Below are 17,429 nucleotides of genomic sequence, written 5' to 3'. Positions count from 1 at the left end.
TCCTCAGCACCACATATACAGAAGAGGCCAGAAGTGGCGCTGAGGCTCAAGTTGGAAGCCAGGGACAGTGCTCAGGCCCTGAGTTCAAACCCCAGGACTGGCAAAAAAAAAAAAACCAACACCAAAACAAACAAACAAACAAAAAAAGAAAAGATTTGTCCTTGATGATGTCTAGGAACTTGGATTTAGGGAATATTCCACCATTAAGATAAGAGCGGCTCACAGTTCTTGGAATGCATAAACAATAGGTTTGTGCTAAACATCTGCTTTCCTTTTGGAGTCTGGAATTTGGGTACTAGCCAGGAAAAGAGGACCCACCAACGTGACCAAACAGTCCAAAAGTCTTGCACTGAGTCTCGCTCCCTGGATGGCAGTATTTCATATTTATGGATACAACTCATTCTAAGGGGAATTCAGTTCCTCCTGCATGAGTGTGTCTGGTTTCCTCTGGACTTCGTTCACTCAGGAGCCTTCCCCTTTTGCTGATTCTGCTCTGTATCCTTTTGCCATGTTAAACCTTAACAATGAGTACAAGAGTCGATCCTTGTTATCTGTGGTAGTTTTGTTCTATCAAATCTCTGCAAACAATGAATTAGTGGATAATGAACTACTGATCTTAAAAGAAATAGCACATCTATATATACCTAGCTCGCAGATTATAATCTTAACCCTAAAAGTAGATCATCCTGATATTCTCTTTATATTCCAAAAGAAAAAAAAACACAAAATTCTGTGGTGTTCAGTGACTTGCTTAAAGCTGGAGCACTAAAAGGAGTCAGAGTTAGGATTCATGTAGCCCTAGGGCCAGACTCTCCATCCTCTGCACATTTCTGTGGGACAGCTGAAACAGAAACAGAGCTTTGCCCTGTTCAACCTCAGCTGGGAACAAACTTACGAAACGACTCAAATTTTCCATCACCTTATACATGCCCGTGAATAATTGCAAAAGCACCACAAGTACTGATTTGGAGATTGTACATTTTAGTGAGGCGTGAGCAGATGCTGAATCTTGAATTCTCATAAATTATCAGATATGGGGCCTGGCCTGATAGACCCTGGTCACTAACCTACAAGAAGAATTCCAGGTCTCTTGTTCCTGCAAAAGCACTGAGTCGGGGAAAGGACATCCTCTGTGCTTGCTCTGGCTGCTCCTGAGATTTCTTTGACCTCTCTTTTTGGCTTGCTATGTTGAAGTCCATTCTCCAATTCAGCCGCTGCAGTTCGACAGGCCTGGAGTAGCCTCCCTCTTACAGAACAAATAGGAACGGTGATAAAACCCAGGGGAAAAGATGACTCACCTATGCCAGCTATTCCAGAATCTGGGCACAGTTGTCTTTTTCCTTGACAAGTGCTCCCACACAGCTTTCCCACTTGCCTCGTTTAGCCTCCAAGACCAAGGCCAAGGTCAAGACCAACATATGGGTCTAGAGAAAAGTGGTAAAGGAGGCACTAGTCCAGAAGAAGCAAAAGACGTTCTTGTGACTCAACGTAGGCCAAACCTGGATCATCATCAGACCTAGAGACTGTGTCAAAGCTCTAAGATGAGCACTAATACATGTGTCTCGGAATGTTTCTTGTATCATCAACAGATTCAGATTCTAGGTTCCATACTACAGTATACTAAAGATATAAAAAAAGACAGATACCCTGGTTCCTAGCAAGAGCTTTAAAAATTCTTATTTCCTGAGTGATATAAGTGCCTTCTCCTATCTGTAGTAAGTCATTTTAGACTTACACACTTCAGAGATAACTCCTGGTAGGCCCCTAGATAATTTGGAGGGAAGGTTTTTATATGTAAATGATTAGAGGGTTGAAACTTTCAAGCCCAACTCCACCTTCCAGGGGAAGGACACTAGTGAATGAACTCAATGAAGTAGCAAGTGATATAATTGATCATGTCTATGTAATGAAGTCTCCACGAAATTTTTTTTAAATACTAAGGTTTGGGGAACTTATGAGTCAATGAACAATTGATGTGCTGTGATAGCGCATATGGAAAGTGGATGGGGGCTCTGGCACACCTATCCCACACCACCACACCCTGCTTCCATTTGGCTATTCTCAAGGTTCAACACTGTAATGAAACCATACTCAAGTTGTATCCATTATAATAAATCTTATAGTACTTTCCTGAATTCATGTGAGTGAATTCCTTAACCATGTGGAACCTGATACTAATACTGGGTAGTGTCAGAAATTGCTGGTGTCAGACAATTGTTGAATTCTTGCTCTCCAATCCATCCTCATGACTACAAACTTGCCCATTCCTACAGATGAACAGTCAATGTTCTGATAAAAAGAAAACAAACCTTGATGGTACACTTTCTAAGCATTTTATGCCATGAGGACAAGGAAAATAACTACCCTCTTCTGGAACTCTAGTTGTATTAGACTCAGAGACATTCATTTATGAATATATAAGATGTATCACTCAACTCACAGAAGTCTTAGAAAACAACTTTCACTGGCCATATTAAACATTTATTCTACTAGAGCTCCAGAACACCAGCTGCTGCAGGAAAAATAACATCAATGGCTCCTGAAACCTTAGAAAAAAGTATAAGACCTTGATGAACATTGATGCAAAGCTCCTCAACAAAATTCCGGCCAACCACCTTCAACAAGTCATCAAAAAAATAATATACCATGATCAAACTGGATTCATCCCAGGCATGCAAAGTTGGTTCAATATATGCAAGTCAATTAATGTAATCCACCACATCAACCGGAGCAAGGTAAAGAATCACATGGTTATATCCTTAGATGCAGAAAAGGCGTTTGACAAAATCCAGCACCCATTTATGATAAAAGCCCTGGAAAAAATGGGATTCTAAGAAACATTCCTGAATATAATAAAGGCAGTCTATGACAAACCAACAGCAAGCATAATACTAAATGGTGAAAAGCTAAAGCCATTCATTCCCTTTAAAATCAGGAGCAAGACAGGGATGTTCACTCTCTTCTCTTCAATATAGTACTAGAATTCCTAGCCAGAGCAATTAGGCAAGAAGAAAACATAAAGGGGATCCAAATAGGAAAAGATGAAGTTAAACTTTCTCTCTTTGCCGATGACATGATCCTATACTTAAAGAGCACCATAGACTCTACTCCCAAGCTACTAGAATTGATCCAAAACTTTGGCAAAGTAGAAGAATATAAAATAAATCCTCAAAAATCAATGGCTTTTATATACGCTAACAACCTGAAGAGCAAGGCTGAAGTCAGAAATGCAACACCTTTTGCAATAGCCTCAAATAACATAAAATACCTAAAAATAACCTTAACCAAAGACGTGAAAGAACACTATGATGAGAACTTTAAAAACCTAGGAAATTAAGGCAAAACTAAGGAAATGGAAAAACCTCCAATGGTCCTGGATTGGGAGGATTAACATCGTGAAAATGGCAATATTACCAAAAGCTATCTGCAAATTCAATACCCATCAATATCCCAACATCATTTTTCAATGAAATAGAGGAAGCAATTCAGAAATTCATATGGAACAATAAAAAAACCCCAAATAGCAAACACAATCCTAAGTAGAAAGAACAGTGCGGGAGGAATATCAATACCAAACTTTAAATTGTACTACAAAGCTATAGTAATAAAAAAAAAAAAAAAAGAAAAAAAAAGAACAAGCTTGGTACTAGCACAAGAACAGGCCTGAAGACCAGCGGAACAGAACGGAAGACCCAGAGATGAACCCACAGACCTACAGCTACCTAATCTTTGACAAAGAAGCTAAAAATATAGTTGGGAACAAAGATAACCTCTTCAACAAATAGTGCTGGCAAAACTGGGTCAACACCTGTAACAAACTAAAACTAGACCCCTATCTATCAGCCTGGACCAAAATCAACTCCAAATGAATCAAAGACCTGGAAATAAAATCAGATACCCTGAAAATTCTACAAGAAGAAATAGGAGAAACTCGAGGACTCCTTGGCACTGGAAGAAACTTCCTCAACAAAGGCCCAAAAATCCAACAAATCAAAGAAAGGTTGGACAAGTGGGACTGTATTAAACTGCAGAGCTTCTGCAGGGCAAAGGATATAGCCTCCAAGATAAATAGAAAGCCCATAGATTGGGAAAAGATCTTCACCAGCCACACAATGGACAAAGACATGATATCTAAAATATACACAGAACTCAAAAAATTAAATTCCTCCAATATAAACAATCCAAGAACCAACAGCCATCTCAACAAATGGGCTAAAGACCTAAAAAGAAATTTCTCTGAAGAGGAAATGAGAATGGCCAAGAGTCACATGAAAAAGTGCTCTACATCACTGGCCATAAAAAAAATGCAAATCAAAACAACATTGATATTCCACCTCACCCCAGTAAGAATGTCCTTTTACAAGAAAACCACTAATAACAAATGCGGGAGAGGATGTGGCCAAAAGGGAACCCTACTTCATTGTTGGTGGGAATGCAAACTTGTTCAAACCGTCTGGAAAGCAGTGTGGAGGTTCCTAAGAAGGCTAAACATAGAGCTCCCCTATGACCCAGCAGCCCCACTTTTGGGCATCTACCCCAAAGACTACAAGCAAGACCACACTAACGCTACCAGCACAACTATGTTCATTGCAGCACAACTTGTCATTGCTAAAACATGGAACCAACCTAGATGCCCCTCAGTAGACGAGTGGATCAAGAAAATGTGGTACATATACAAATTCTATGCCTCCATCAGAAGGAATGACACTGCCCCATTCGTAAGGAAATGGAAGCACTTGGAAAAAATCATACCAAGTGAAGTGACTCAGACCCAAAGAAACATAAACCCTATGGTGTCGCTCATAGGGAATAGCTAGTACAGGAATAGGCTAATCATGGTAGAAGACCAAAATACCCCAATAGCTACACCCATATGACCACATAAGAAGATGCCAAGTGAAATGAACCCCACGTTATGGAAACAAGAGTTATACCACTGTTGTAATTATTCTCAACATGCCATGTGAACTCATACTACTTTTTTTTTCTCTTTTTTCTTGTCTGTTTGTTTGACTGAGTGGTTTGTCTAGTTTTGTTTCTCTTGTAGTTCCTTCCTGTGGCTGTACTCTCGCTACCACTGTATTACATCCAAGAACCCTGGATATTGTCTATACGGGTGATAGAATTGGGGTAGGGAGAGGGAATACCAAAATCAAGAGACAAAGAACAAAAAGACAAACCATTCAAAAAGCAACACTTAGAAACCATTTGGTGTAAACCAACTGCACAACTCTTGGGGGAGAGGAAAAGGGGGAGGGGGAGAGGGGAGGGGGAGGGGGGAAATGAGGGAGGAGGTAACAAGTAGAACAGGAAATGTACTCACTGCCTTTCATATGAATCTGTAACCCCTCTGTATTACACTTTGACAATAAAGAAAAGAAAATTATAAGAGAATGAATTCAAAAGAGTAGACCAAGCCTATGTACTGTCCTCTTTCCTCCCCAAGAAGATAATGACATAGCTTTGTTTTTTATGCATGAATCCACAGTGGCACTGAAAACACAAAGGAGCACTATCATTTTGAAGACTCAAGTTGCTTTAAGAAGAGACTTGGGACTGTATGGACAAGTTAATTAAGACTGCAGGGGGTGAGGTACAACTTGAAATGTATGGAAATAGAAGGAGCTAGTTCTTTCTCATAGAGCCCTGGAGAGAAGCTAGGCTTCAAGTCAATGACTACTGGCAGCCAAAGAATAGTCAACAAAGAAGTGTCTATAAGCAGGATTTAGGGCCTTTGGGCAGGGTTGTCTATAGAACAGCTGGGGCCATCTGCCCTGGACCTAAAAACAGCACCATATGTATTCTAGTCTTCAGCATTTGCTTCCAACTAGAGCTCTTGTACAACACTCTAAAGGAAAGTCTACCTCATGTTGGTGTCCAGACTAGGAAATGAATCAAAGAAATTTCAGAACAGGGCGCTGGTGGCTCACGACTGTAATCTTAGCTATTCAGGAGGCTGAGATCTGTGGATTGCAGTTCAAAGCTAGCCCAGGCAGAAAAGTCCATCAGAATCTTCTCTAATTAGCCACCAGAAAACCAGAAATGGAGTTGTGACTCAGTGGCAGAATGCTACCCTTGAGCAAAAATTCTCAGGGACAGTACCCAAGCCCTGACTTCAAGCCCCATGACCTACCAAAAAAGAGAGGTTTCAGGATATATGCAAGTGTGAAGAGAGATAAAACACCAAAGAGAAGTCATGTCACTCCCAAGATAAAGTTCTTCTCTTACTAATTTTGGGGAAAAGTCACAGAAAGAGGTCCTTACTCTGGTGGGTCCCATTCTACTAACCACACACCCTATAGAGAAATCTACCTATTGTATACCTTGTCCACATACATAGCACATGGCAAGTCCTTCTAGTCAAGAAAGAAGCTTCTTGGTTATATAAAGCTGCCCCAAATACAGAGAGCCTGCCAACTCCAGCTACCTGTACTAAACACATCCCTTCATTCACCAACATGAAGAGTTACGGAATCAGCCCACAGATGTGTATTAGTTTACAATGGCTGCCATTAAAAATACTACAAATGAAGTGGCCTCATTGTCATTTATTTTCACATAATTCTAGAGAAGAAACTGATTTCTTTGGAGGCCTCTTTCCTTGGGTTGTCTTCTCTTGTCTTCCCTAGTTGTCTCTCACTGTGCCTGAGTTCTAAGTGTTTCTTCGAAAGGACAGTAATAATGGATCAGAACCTGCCCTACTGAGCCCGTTTTAATTTAGTTTTCTCTTTAAAGAACATTTTCCCAAATCTAGACATATCTCAAGTACTGAGGGGGTGAGGGGTGGGGAAGATTAGAACACCAACATAGAATTTGGGGGGGTGGAGGGCAGGATGGGGAGACATAATTCAGTCCATAACAAAGTGAAAGAGAATGCCTGAGATGAGCAAACTAAACCTTACCAGAAGAAAGCAGAAATAATTCTAGAAGAAGGAAACTTTAAGGCTCTAATACCATTCAAAAATTGAAACGATTTTGGAACCTTAGAAACACACTTCTGTGGTATAAAGCAATAATGAGTACTGAAGATTCTTGGTGTTTAAAACTAGTTTGCCAAACCTAAGAACAACAACAATGAACAATTCAAAGAGCTAAGCAATGAAAGAAATATAACAATTACAACAGAAGCCAGTAAAACATATCTGTAGATCTACATAAAACACCAACTCCAGAAAAAAAAAGTTTCGATTTAAAACATAAAAAATGAGTTTAAAGGGAAGTTTAAGAATTCTAAAATTGGGCTGGGGATATAGCCTAGTGGCAAGAGTGCCTGCCTCGAATACACGAGGCCCTAGGTTCGATTCCCCAGCACCACATATGCAGAAAACGGCCAGAAGCGGCGCTGTGGCTCAAGTGGCAGAGTGCTAGCCTTGAGCGGGAAGAAGCCAGGGACAGTGCTCAGGCCCTGAGTCCAAGGCCCAGGACTGGCCAAAAAAAAAAAAAAAAAAAAATTCTAAAATTGAGCTATTCAGAGTTATTTATTTGCTTTAGACTTTGTTAGACAAATTTAAACTTATGTTTGCATGTTAAAAATGTGTGGCCCATGATCCCATTTTTGGATGGGTAAGGAGGAAATAAGTTTTCCAATAAAACTGCCATTTCTCCGTGTCTAGCTTTAGCTAGAAAGCCCACTTCCAGCTGCTCACAAGACCTAAGAGCCCTAACCCCTCTCTTGCTCAGATACCTGGAGCACTCCTTTTGTTGCTTCTAAGCCCAGCAAAGAATTCTAACACACTTTTAAGAAATGTTTTAATCTAACATCTCTATGTGTTAAATAAAATATTGTAGGTCGTCATTGATTTGGACTAGACTCCTGTATTGGGTCCAACCAATATTGGCATGCATGCCAAGTGAGACTTAGGAGAATACTTGTGTAACAAGTATCAGCAACAGGAGCTGAGCCTTAATCATCCCTAGGTGGCCAACTGAGTCACATAAGGCAAACCAAGTATGCTCTGTACTACATTCCTAGTGTTCTGCCCACAATTGTGGCCTGACCACACCATGACCTCCACAGTTCTTTCGACCTAGTCAGAAATGTTTTCTAGTTCAAGAATTAAAACTGGCCTATATTTTTAAATGAAATTTGTTTTAGCTTTGTATTTTGATATGTGTTTTTACAAAGAATGGGAAGGCTCATCCATTAGCTCTACTATTTTAATCAAAAATCCATGTTGTAAACATAGTGAGTGGTAGAGAACTACTACAGAGTGCTTACAGGTGAGTGTCACAGAGACTAATCTTTTGTTTCAAACATCATGAACAGCTTTTATAAATCCTTATTCTACAGACAAAAAAGAATATAGAAACAATTCAGTTGCTCAAATAAGCTAATCAGCTAATAAGCATCATAGACTATTTGGCTCTCAACAAGGAAATATACTACTGTGATATTAATTCATATCACTACAATGTTTTCAGCCTCTTCTTCCTTTAACCAAACTTACTGATTTTTGAGCAGTATCTGTGTCTGAGCAGTATCTATGTCCCAAACCACCTCCCTCAGGGGGATTAAAGCCCTATAAGGACAGAGGTTTCACCTTTATCATGGCTGTAAATGTAGACTCTGACCTAGTCTTTAGCCTGTGACAAGTGTTCAATAGTTGCACTTCACAAATAAACTGCTTGGAGGATGTGATAAGTAAAAAAAAATTTCACTGGATTTAGAAAAAAAGACCTTACTAGATTTAATAAGATCTTTTCTTAGTAAGGAAAGGTTTTCTTACTAGAGAAAGGTTAGTGTAGTAAAGTAGTCAAACACATATCCACATGGAGACAGAAGAAAGGTAAGCCATCATTGTAGCTGATGACTCTGTACATCAAGAGAATGTAGGATGCCTTCCAGGCGGGTCTTAGAAGCAGGAGAGTCTTAGAAGCAGGAGCAGATGACCTAGGTCAGAGACCAGTGATAAGACAGCAGGGGTGCAGCAGAGTGTAACTTCATTGTCAACCCAAGATTCTCAGAGACTAAGAAACTAGCAAACATATATATGAAGTCCAGACTTGAAAAGTCACACCACTAATCCCAAAGTGGTGAAAGATATTTGAATGAAATCTCATTAAAGAAAACTTGGAATCAGTTTTGTAGAAAACTATTCCTCACCTGACAGTGATATCTGCCAAAATCCCAAATTCAGTGAACAGGGGTGGAAGTATTAGGCTAAGCTCTGAACAGTGGATGGGTTCCAGAGTTTACATCCTACTTGCCAAGAAGCAACAGGGACTCTCTATACCTCAAATCAGTTCACAGCTCCTTTAAACTCACAGGGTCAGGGAACATCTGGCCTGCAAACCAAATAAGGCTCTTGAAATCATTTGGTACAAGACGAGACAAACATATACCGCTTCTCATCAGCTGCCAGTGACTGCCTGCCTGTATAGCCCATTAAGATGTTATAAATATCCAAAGGGGCTAGGTGCCGGTAGCTTATGTCTGTAATTCTAACTACTCAGGAGGATGAGATCTAGAAGATTGAGGTCTGAAGCCTAGTTGGGCAAAATAGTCCAAGACTCCTCTCCAAAATAACCAGCCAGCAAAAAGCTAGCTGAAGGTATGGCTCAAGTGGTATAGTACCAGCTGAGCAAGCCAGCCAAGCACTAGGCCTAGAACCTGAAAGAAAAAAACTTCAAAGGGTCCTTAGCAGAAAATAAAGTTCCTTTTCTATGTAAGAAAAGTAGTTTCTACTTGCCTTGCTCCTTTTATACATGAGGAAAATCTGGCTGAGCTTCGTTTTTCTCACTCACCTATCTTTAGTCCATCCGTTTTCCTGAAAATGACATATTTTCACTCTTTTCTGCTAAATAGTACACCATTATGTATATACCTAACCTCCTTATTCATTCATTGGTTCTTGGCACCTAAGCTGATTCCACAGGTTGGCTATTGTGACTAGTGCTGAAGTAAATGTCTGATCTTATACTCCTTTGGAAGTATATGCCCAACACTGATACAGTAAAATCATATTGTAGTTATATTTTCAGTTTTCTAAAGAATATAGTGATTTCCATATTGGCTGCACTAATTTACATTCCTACCAACAGTATATAAGGGTTCCTCTTCTTTACCCTCACCAGCATCTGTTTTTCTGGATTGCTATTCTGACTGGAATGAGATAGAATTTCAGTGCCATTTGATTTGCATTTCCCTTTGGCTAAGGATATTGTACATTTCTTCATGTACTTTTGTACTTTTTCTCAGAGCTGTTCATTCCTGTGCCCATTTACTAATTGGATTATTTGTCTTATGTGTTTTAATTTTGAGCTCTTCAAATATTCTGGATATTAATCCTTCGATACTAATTCTTGAAATATTTTCTCTCTTTCTAATTGACACATAGGACTGCATCAAGCTAAAGGGTTTCTGCAAAAGCCAGAGTTAGTAAGCTAAAAAGACAGCCTATAGAATGGGAAAAAATCTTTACCATTTATACATTCAACAAGGGGCCTACGATTCTAATAATCAAAACAACACTGAGATTCTAACTGACTCCAATAAGATTGACCAGGATCAAGAATTCAAACAATAAGAAATGCTGGCTGGGATGCAGCACAAGAGAGAGAGAGAGAGAGAGAGAGAGAGAGAGAGAGAGAGAGAGAGAGAGAGAGAGAGAGAGAGAGAGAGAGAGAGAGAGAGAGAGAGAACACAGAGGAACTTTATTACACTGTTGGTGGGGATGTAAACTAGTACAACCACTCTAGAAAGCAGTTTTAAGATTCCTTAAAAAACTAAATATAGAACTATCCAGTGATACCACTCTTGGGTGTCTACTGAGAATATTACAAGTCAGGATAAAGTTAAATCACTTGCACACCCACACTCACTGTAGTACTATTCATGATGGTCAAGTTATAGAAATAACCCAGATTGCCCTACAACAGATGAGTATATTAAGAAAATGTGGAACATACATAAGTGCAATTTTACTTACCTATCCAAAAGAATACTATGCCATTTTCCAAGGAATAGCTAGACCTAGGAAAACACTATGTTAAGTGCAATAAGAGAGGCTCAGAGAGACAGGTGGTGAATGTTTTCCCTCATACATGGAAGTTAGATCTAATATACAGACATACATGATAATATATACAGTTATATGTATATATACACAAACAAATTGAATAAAGAATACCATACTCAAGGGAGGAGTCCAATGGTGTAAGTTTTCCAAAAACATTTCTAGAAAAATGAAAATAAGTCAAACATGAAATCACTTGTAGATTAGGGAAGAAATTAATGAAATGCAGGGTAACAAAAAAAGCTATATAAAGAATGAAAAACATTATTTGAAAAAATAAGATTGATAAGTCCCTAGCTAATCTGACCACTCAAAAGAGAAGAGATTTTAATTAATGAAATTAGAGATAAAAAAGAGAGTATCACATCAAATACCAATGAAATCCAAAGAATCATGAGGGAGTATTTAGAAAAATTAACACTAGAAAATCGAGAAGAATAAATGTTTAGATACAGATGACCTATTAAAAGTGAACTACGAGGATATAAACCACTCAAATAGATTCACAACAAGCACTGACACTGAAGCAATAATGAAGAATCTCAAGAAAAAAAAAAAAAGCCCAGGGACTTTTTTAGATTCACTTTCAAATTCTACCAGGCATTCAAAGAAGAATGAGCATCAATATTCGTCAAACTCCATGAAATAAAAAGGGAATAAGGGGCTGGGAATGTGGCTTAGTGATAAGAGTGCTTGCCTAGCATGCACAAAGCCCTTTGTTTGATTCCTCAGCACCACATAAACAAAAAAGCTGGAAGTGGTGCTGTGGCTCAAGAGGTAGAATGCTTGCCTTGAGCAAAAAGAAGCCAAGGACAGTGCTCAGGCCCTGAGTTCAAGCCCCAGGACTGGCAAAAAAAAAAAAAAAGGAAGTAAGGAAGGGAGGGAGGGAGGGAAGGAGAAAAGGGAATGAATTCTATCAAATTCATTATATGAAGAAGTATAACTCTTGTTCCAAAAACAGACAGAAATAGCCACAGCAGGAGAATTTTAGATCAATCTCTGATAAACACTGATGGATAAATGCACAATAAAATTCTTGCAAACACAAGCCTAGCTATCTTATTTTTTGTGAGAATTACGAAGAATTTTTCGGTAGACCAGAATCATGATTCCATTTTCTAACTGTCTCTGGGAGATTTGTTATACTGCTTGTACCTACCCATCCTCACTGACAATCCTTTTCCTCCTCAGGCTTGATCACTGCTAATGTCTAGGTTTTAACCCGAGAGACATGAACAAGATAATGACTGGTGTTAGCCTGGACCTCTTTAAATCTCTATAAGATGACTGAAAATTGAATTCCTAAATTGAAGATAATTCAACCTTTTGATTTTGTGGTTAAGTTCTAAGTACAATGAATTTCATTAATATCATTTTGATATTCGATTCCAAAATGGTATGGCTGAACATTATTCTCTCAGCTTATTGTTTCTCTCATTTAATGAAAACCAAAAGAATAATTCAGTAGCTCAGTAAGTCATATGGAGATATTTACAACACAAGCGGTATCCTTTTCCAGTGCCCCTGACTTCTTATGACACAGTTAGATCACAATAATGATCCAGATGGGGCTGTGATTCTATCCTTACCACATGTAGTTACAACAGCTTTTGTTCACTTTAGCAGAAGGAAGAGAGGCTAACTGTAGTCCCAGCAGGGATGTAATTTTTATCCTCTGAGAGTCTCAGTTCCTATGAGAGAAAATGGCTGAGTCTGCCTTATCTCCAGGGAGAAAAACCACAGGTTTAACTGCTGTCTCCCTGGGAGGCCACCACAGAGAAAACCAGCTTATGTTGGCAGCTAATGGAAAAATACCTCATGTTCGTCTATGTACACATGGATCCATCTGGTCCACAACAGAAACAAGGGCTGGGAAGGCATGGAGGAAGATGCAGAGAGATGGAGGAAAGTGTATGAGCAAAGCAAGGACTCCAGCTGCAATGAGGCTCCATGTAAGTACTTGTAACCATATAATGTCCTGTACATGTGCTCCAACTTGTTACATGTGGAAATCAAACAAGCTTAAAAATATTGCCAGGTACTAGTGGCTCATGCCTATAATCTTTACTCAGGAAGCTGAGGTCTGAAGATCATAGATCAAAGCCAGACCTGGCAGAAAAGACCATGGAAATCTTTTCTCCAATTAACTATCAAAAAGCCAGAAGTGGAGGGTGGCTCAAGTGGGAAAAAAAAAATCTAAAGGACAGAACCCAGAGCCTAAACTCAAGTTCCAGTACCTCCCCCAATACATGCATACACACAAAGTATTGATGCTTAAGCCCCATCCCTGAAGTAGTCAGAATAATGGTAGTCAGAATAATGGCTCCCCAAAGATGTCCATGTCTCTGGAACCTGTACGTTAGATTACACAGGAAAAAGGGCAGGCATCAAGGTTGACAACAGAATTAAGGATGCTAGTCAGTTGACCTTAAAATAAGAGTATCCTGGATTATGGGTGAGTTAATGCAATCACAAGGGTTCTTAAAAATGAAAGACAGAGGAAGCATTAACAGAAGTGAAGAAATTTAAGAAGGACTCAACCTACTATTGTTGGCTTTGAAGACAGAGGATGGGGCCATGAGTCAAAAAATATGGGTGGTCTCTTGCCCACTACAGTCTCCAGGAGGGCAATGTGGCTATGTCAACATCTTGGGTTTTACTACAGTGAGACCAATGTCAAATACAACTGTAAGATTCAAGTCTGTGTTGTTTTAAGTCACTGCGTTTGTAGAAAATTAGTGTTAGTGTAGCAGTTACTACTACAGCAGTGATAGAAACCTAACGTGTAGCTGTGAAAGTTTTCACACTTCCAAACCTCTGCTCCCAGTGATTCTAACAAGTGGAAAAGTTTGATAACCACTAAACTAAAGACGAATAAGGACTTGTTGGTATGACTGCTAGGCTGGGAAATGGTAACAGTGATTTCTTTTCACCTGGGAAGGTAGCAAGTCTCCCACTAAATTATCTTCAGTTCTTAGCCTTCTACCCATAGATACTGTGGACTATGTACACATCACAAGATAAGCTTGTTCATCAGTTTAGGGCCAGAGTTCTTTCTACTGAGACCCACTGAGCCAACTAATTTTCACTGCAATAAGGAATAGTTAGACCAAAGCAAATCCTCAAAGAAACAACTGCCCCATAAATAATGGGCTAAAGACTTAAAGAGAGACTTCTCTGAAGAGGAAATGAGAATGGCCAAGAGACACATGAAGAAGTGCTCAACATCCCTGACCATAAAAGAAATGCAAATCAAAACAACATTGAGATTCTATCTCACTCGAGTACAAATGACCATTATCAAGAAAACTAAGAACAACAGATGCTGGTGGGGATGTGGCTAAAAGGGGACACTACTACACTGTTGGTGGGAGTGTAAACTTGCTCAACCACTCTGGAAAGCAGTGTGGAGGTTCCTCAAAAAGCTAAACATAGAGCTTCCCTATGACCCAGCAACCCCACTTCTGGGCATTTACCCAAAGGATCACAAACAAGGCTATACTAAAGCATCACAACCATGTTCATAGCAGCATTATTTACCATAGCTAAAATATGGACCAACCCTGATGCCCCTCAGCAGATGAATGGATCAAGAAATTGTGGTACATATACACAATGGAATTATGTTTCCATCAGAAAGAATGACACTGCCCCATTCATAAGGAAATGGAAAGGCTTGGAAAAAATCATACTAAGTGAAGTGAGCCAGACCCAAAGAAACATAAACTCTATGGACTCCCTCACTGGTAGTATATGTCTAGGATAGTCCTAGGACAGATGACCACAATAGCTCAATAGATATGTATATATGATCACATAAGATGACACTAAGCAAAATGATCTTCAAAATATGGAAACAAGTGGTATACCACTGGATGTGAAATTATTTTTTTCTGTTAATTTTCCCTAAGATTTAGCCCATTGCCACTGTGTTTGATTCTGGTACCCTGGGTATTTTATATATGTTTGTCTGAATTACAGAAGGGAAGGGGAACATTAAAATGGTGAGACTAAGGGTAAAAGATGAACCAATGCAAGAGCAATACTTACAAGGAAATATGTTGTAAACTAACTGTATAACTCAGGAGGGGTGGAAATTGGGGAGGAGGGAAAGTGGGAGAAAAATGAGGGAGGGGGTAACACGGTGAACAAGAAATGTGCTTACTACCTAACATATGTAACTATAACCCCTCTGTACATCACCTTGACAATAAAAATTAAAAAAGAATGTTTAGACACCAGAGAGACAAAAATTTTTATGGCATTGGAGATTACATTCAGAATCTTGCCATCTTGCCTCTACATGTGAGCCATGCTCCCACTCCTTTGGTTTTCACTTTATTTTTCAGCAGGGTCTTGTGCTGGACCCAAATGCCCTCTGCCTTCTGAGGAGCTTGGATTATGTATATGTCCTACCATGACTGGCAAGAACTAATAGCTGAATTATATTCAAGTACATAAACTGGCCTGTTCACAGGAGCCCCATTCAGAAAAGGAGTGAACTGTCCTTTTGCTGAAACTACTGAAAACCACTGTTAGGATTATAAAGATGGCTTCTCCTTTTGCTTAGAAATCTTCTTATGAATGATAGATGATCAACAGATGGAATTTGTTTATTTATGATAGACAAATGGAAGACTACCATGGGAACAAATGAACTCATTCTTCCTAGGGACCAAGAAAAGAAGTGCCTGTTGTGTGATTTTGGCAAAGTACAGCCCTCCCTGCAGAGTATGTTTTCATCTGCTTATCACCAGGATTTCAGTGCTTGCACATGCTGCTGACTTTTCCTGTAGCCCACGTCATTGTAGTACTCCCACAAAAACTAAAATCTCAGAACCTTGTACTTGTACTTTCCTCTCCCAACTTCAGCTCCCCTGGACAGAAAGCTGGTGCAACAGAGAAAGCAGTCAAGTTAGAGACTCAAATTTGAATTTCAGTCTTGTTTCTGACAAATGGTGTGACACTAGAAGGTTTCTCAGCTGCTCTGAGCTTTGTCTCTAACAAATGAGGATAACAGAGCCAGGCACTAGAAGTTCACACTTGTGATCGTAGCTACTCAAGAGGCTAAGATCTGAAGACTGTGGTTCGAAGCCACCCCGGGCAGGAAAATTTGTTAGGCTTTGCCTCCAATTAACCACCAAAAAGCCGGAAGTGGAGCTGCGACTCAAGTTGTAGAATGTTAGCCTCAAACAAAAAAGCAAAGGCCAGGGCCCAGACCTGGAGTTTGAGTCCATGAAAGTGCTTTGCATATGGCAGGGGCTTCTGTAAATGCAACTTCACTGCAACTCACCTATCCTGGGCTTTCATATATCATTGTGTGCTGAAGCTTCTCCCATCTCCTTACCTCTTTGCCCTTTTCTCTCACTGATCTCTAGTACCTTATCATTCTTCAACTTAGCCCTTCCATCTGGACCACTCAGTGACTTCTCTGATTGGATACATCGAACCTGGCCTTACTATCTTCACAGACAAATCAGTGAGACCTCTCAATTTCCCTGTGTCTATAACTGTGATAGCACCACCAGGGCCTTGCACCATACTCATTCCTCCTCATATTACAGTTTGAGCACAAAAGTTTTCCTGGTGGCCTACATGTCTGAAAGCTCTGTCTCTCCCAATCCAGACCATTATAGTTTATAAGTTAATTTTCCTCAAGCCAGACTTGTCACATAAAGCCCTGAACAAGCATCTCCAAACACTTTTGGTCCCTGCAGCCTCATACTTAGGATAAAGAACAAACTCCACTAGATGTATAGATGATACAAGGCCCACATGCAAAAGCTTCATATCAAAGGATACCAAGTACTGAGCAATTTCACATCACTGTCACATTAAAAAAAGAAAAAAGTTCTTGGGACAGATGGGTCATCAAAGCATTTTTAAAAGATAGTGATGAGACTTGGAAATGTTTATGGCAGAAGTTTGTAACTATAATTTGAAACTGCCACAAAACACCTTGAATTGTATTAAGCCACAACAATCAACTGATACTAAGCAACTTTACCTGTTATACAACATGAAAACCATTCAACAAATGTTTGCTCACCAAATGACAAATGTGATTAATCTCAGAACTTGTTCTTACCATTTTGTTCATCCAATTCATTCCCAATTTCCTGCCCCATTTGCTTTTGGCGACTTATGATGGAGGAAAGGGCATCAAGGCCTGCATCTTGTTCTGGAAAGAAAGAAAAAAACCACAATTAAGCAACTTAAAGTTCATATATAGACCTCACATAGACCCACACAATCCACTATGTGACACAGCAGAGAATTAATAATAGTAGACAACAAAAATCAAATATTTAACCTCATACCTTATACGAGGCATGACATAATTTCTAGATTAAATTTTTACTTTATTTTTGCATAGAGAACACCATTATCTATTTTATTAGTGTTTTTATCAAT

The 17,429-nt window shown here is 39.4% G+C and overlaps 1 protein-coding gene across 1 annotated transcript in view; it reads right to left on the bottom strand.

Annotated features, from left to right (window-relative positions):
- The window catches only part of Stx8 (syntaxin 8), a 257,324-nt gene that overhangs the window by 170,259 nt on the left and 69,636 nt on the right, over positions 1 to 17,429 (bottom strand). Inside the window, exon 6 of the mRNA XM_048365223.1 lies at positions 17,104 to 17,196. Within this exon, the coding sequence (XP_048221180.1) occupies positions 17,104 to 17,196 (93 nt within the window). The remainder of the gene's footprint in view (positions 1 to 17,103; positions 17,197 to 17,429) is intronic.

This window comes from Perognathus longimembris, chromosome 17 (genome assembly GCF_023159225.1).
Source record: "Perognathus longimembris pacificus isolate PPM17 chromosome 17, ASM2315922v1, whole genome shotgun sequence".
NCBI classification, from domain to species: Eukaryota; Metazoa; Chordata; class Mammalia; order Rodentia; family Heteromyidae; genus Perognathus; species Perognathus longimembris.
Note: the sequence above shows the minus strand (reverse complement) of the source record. Positions and strands in the feature narration are given on the sequence as shown.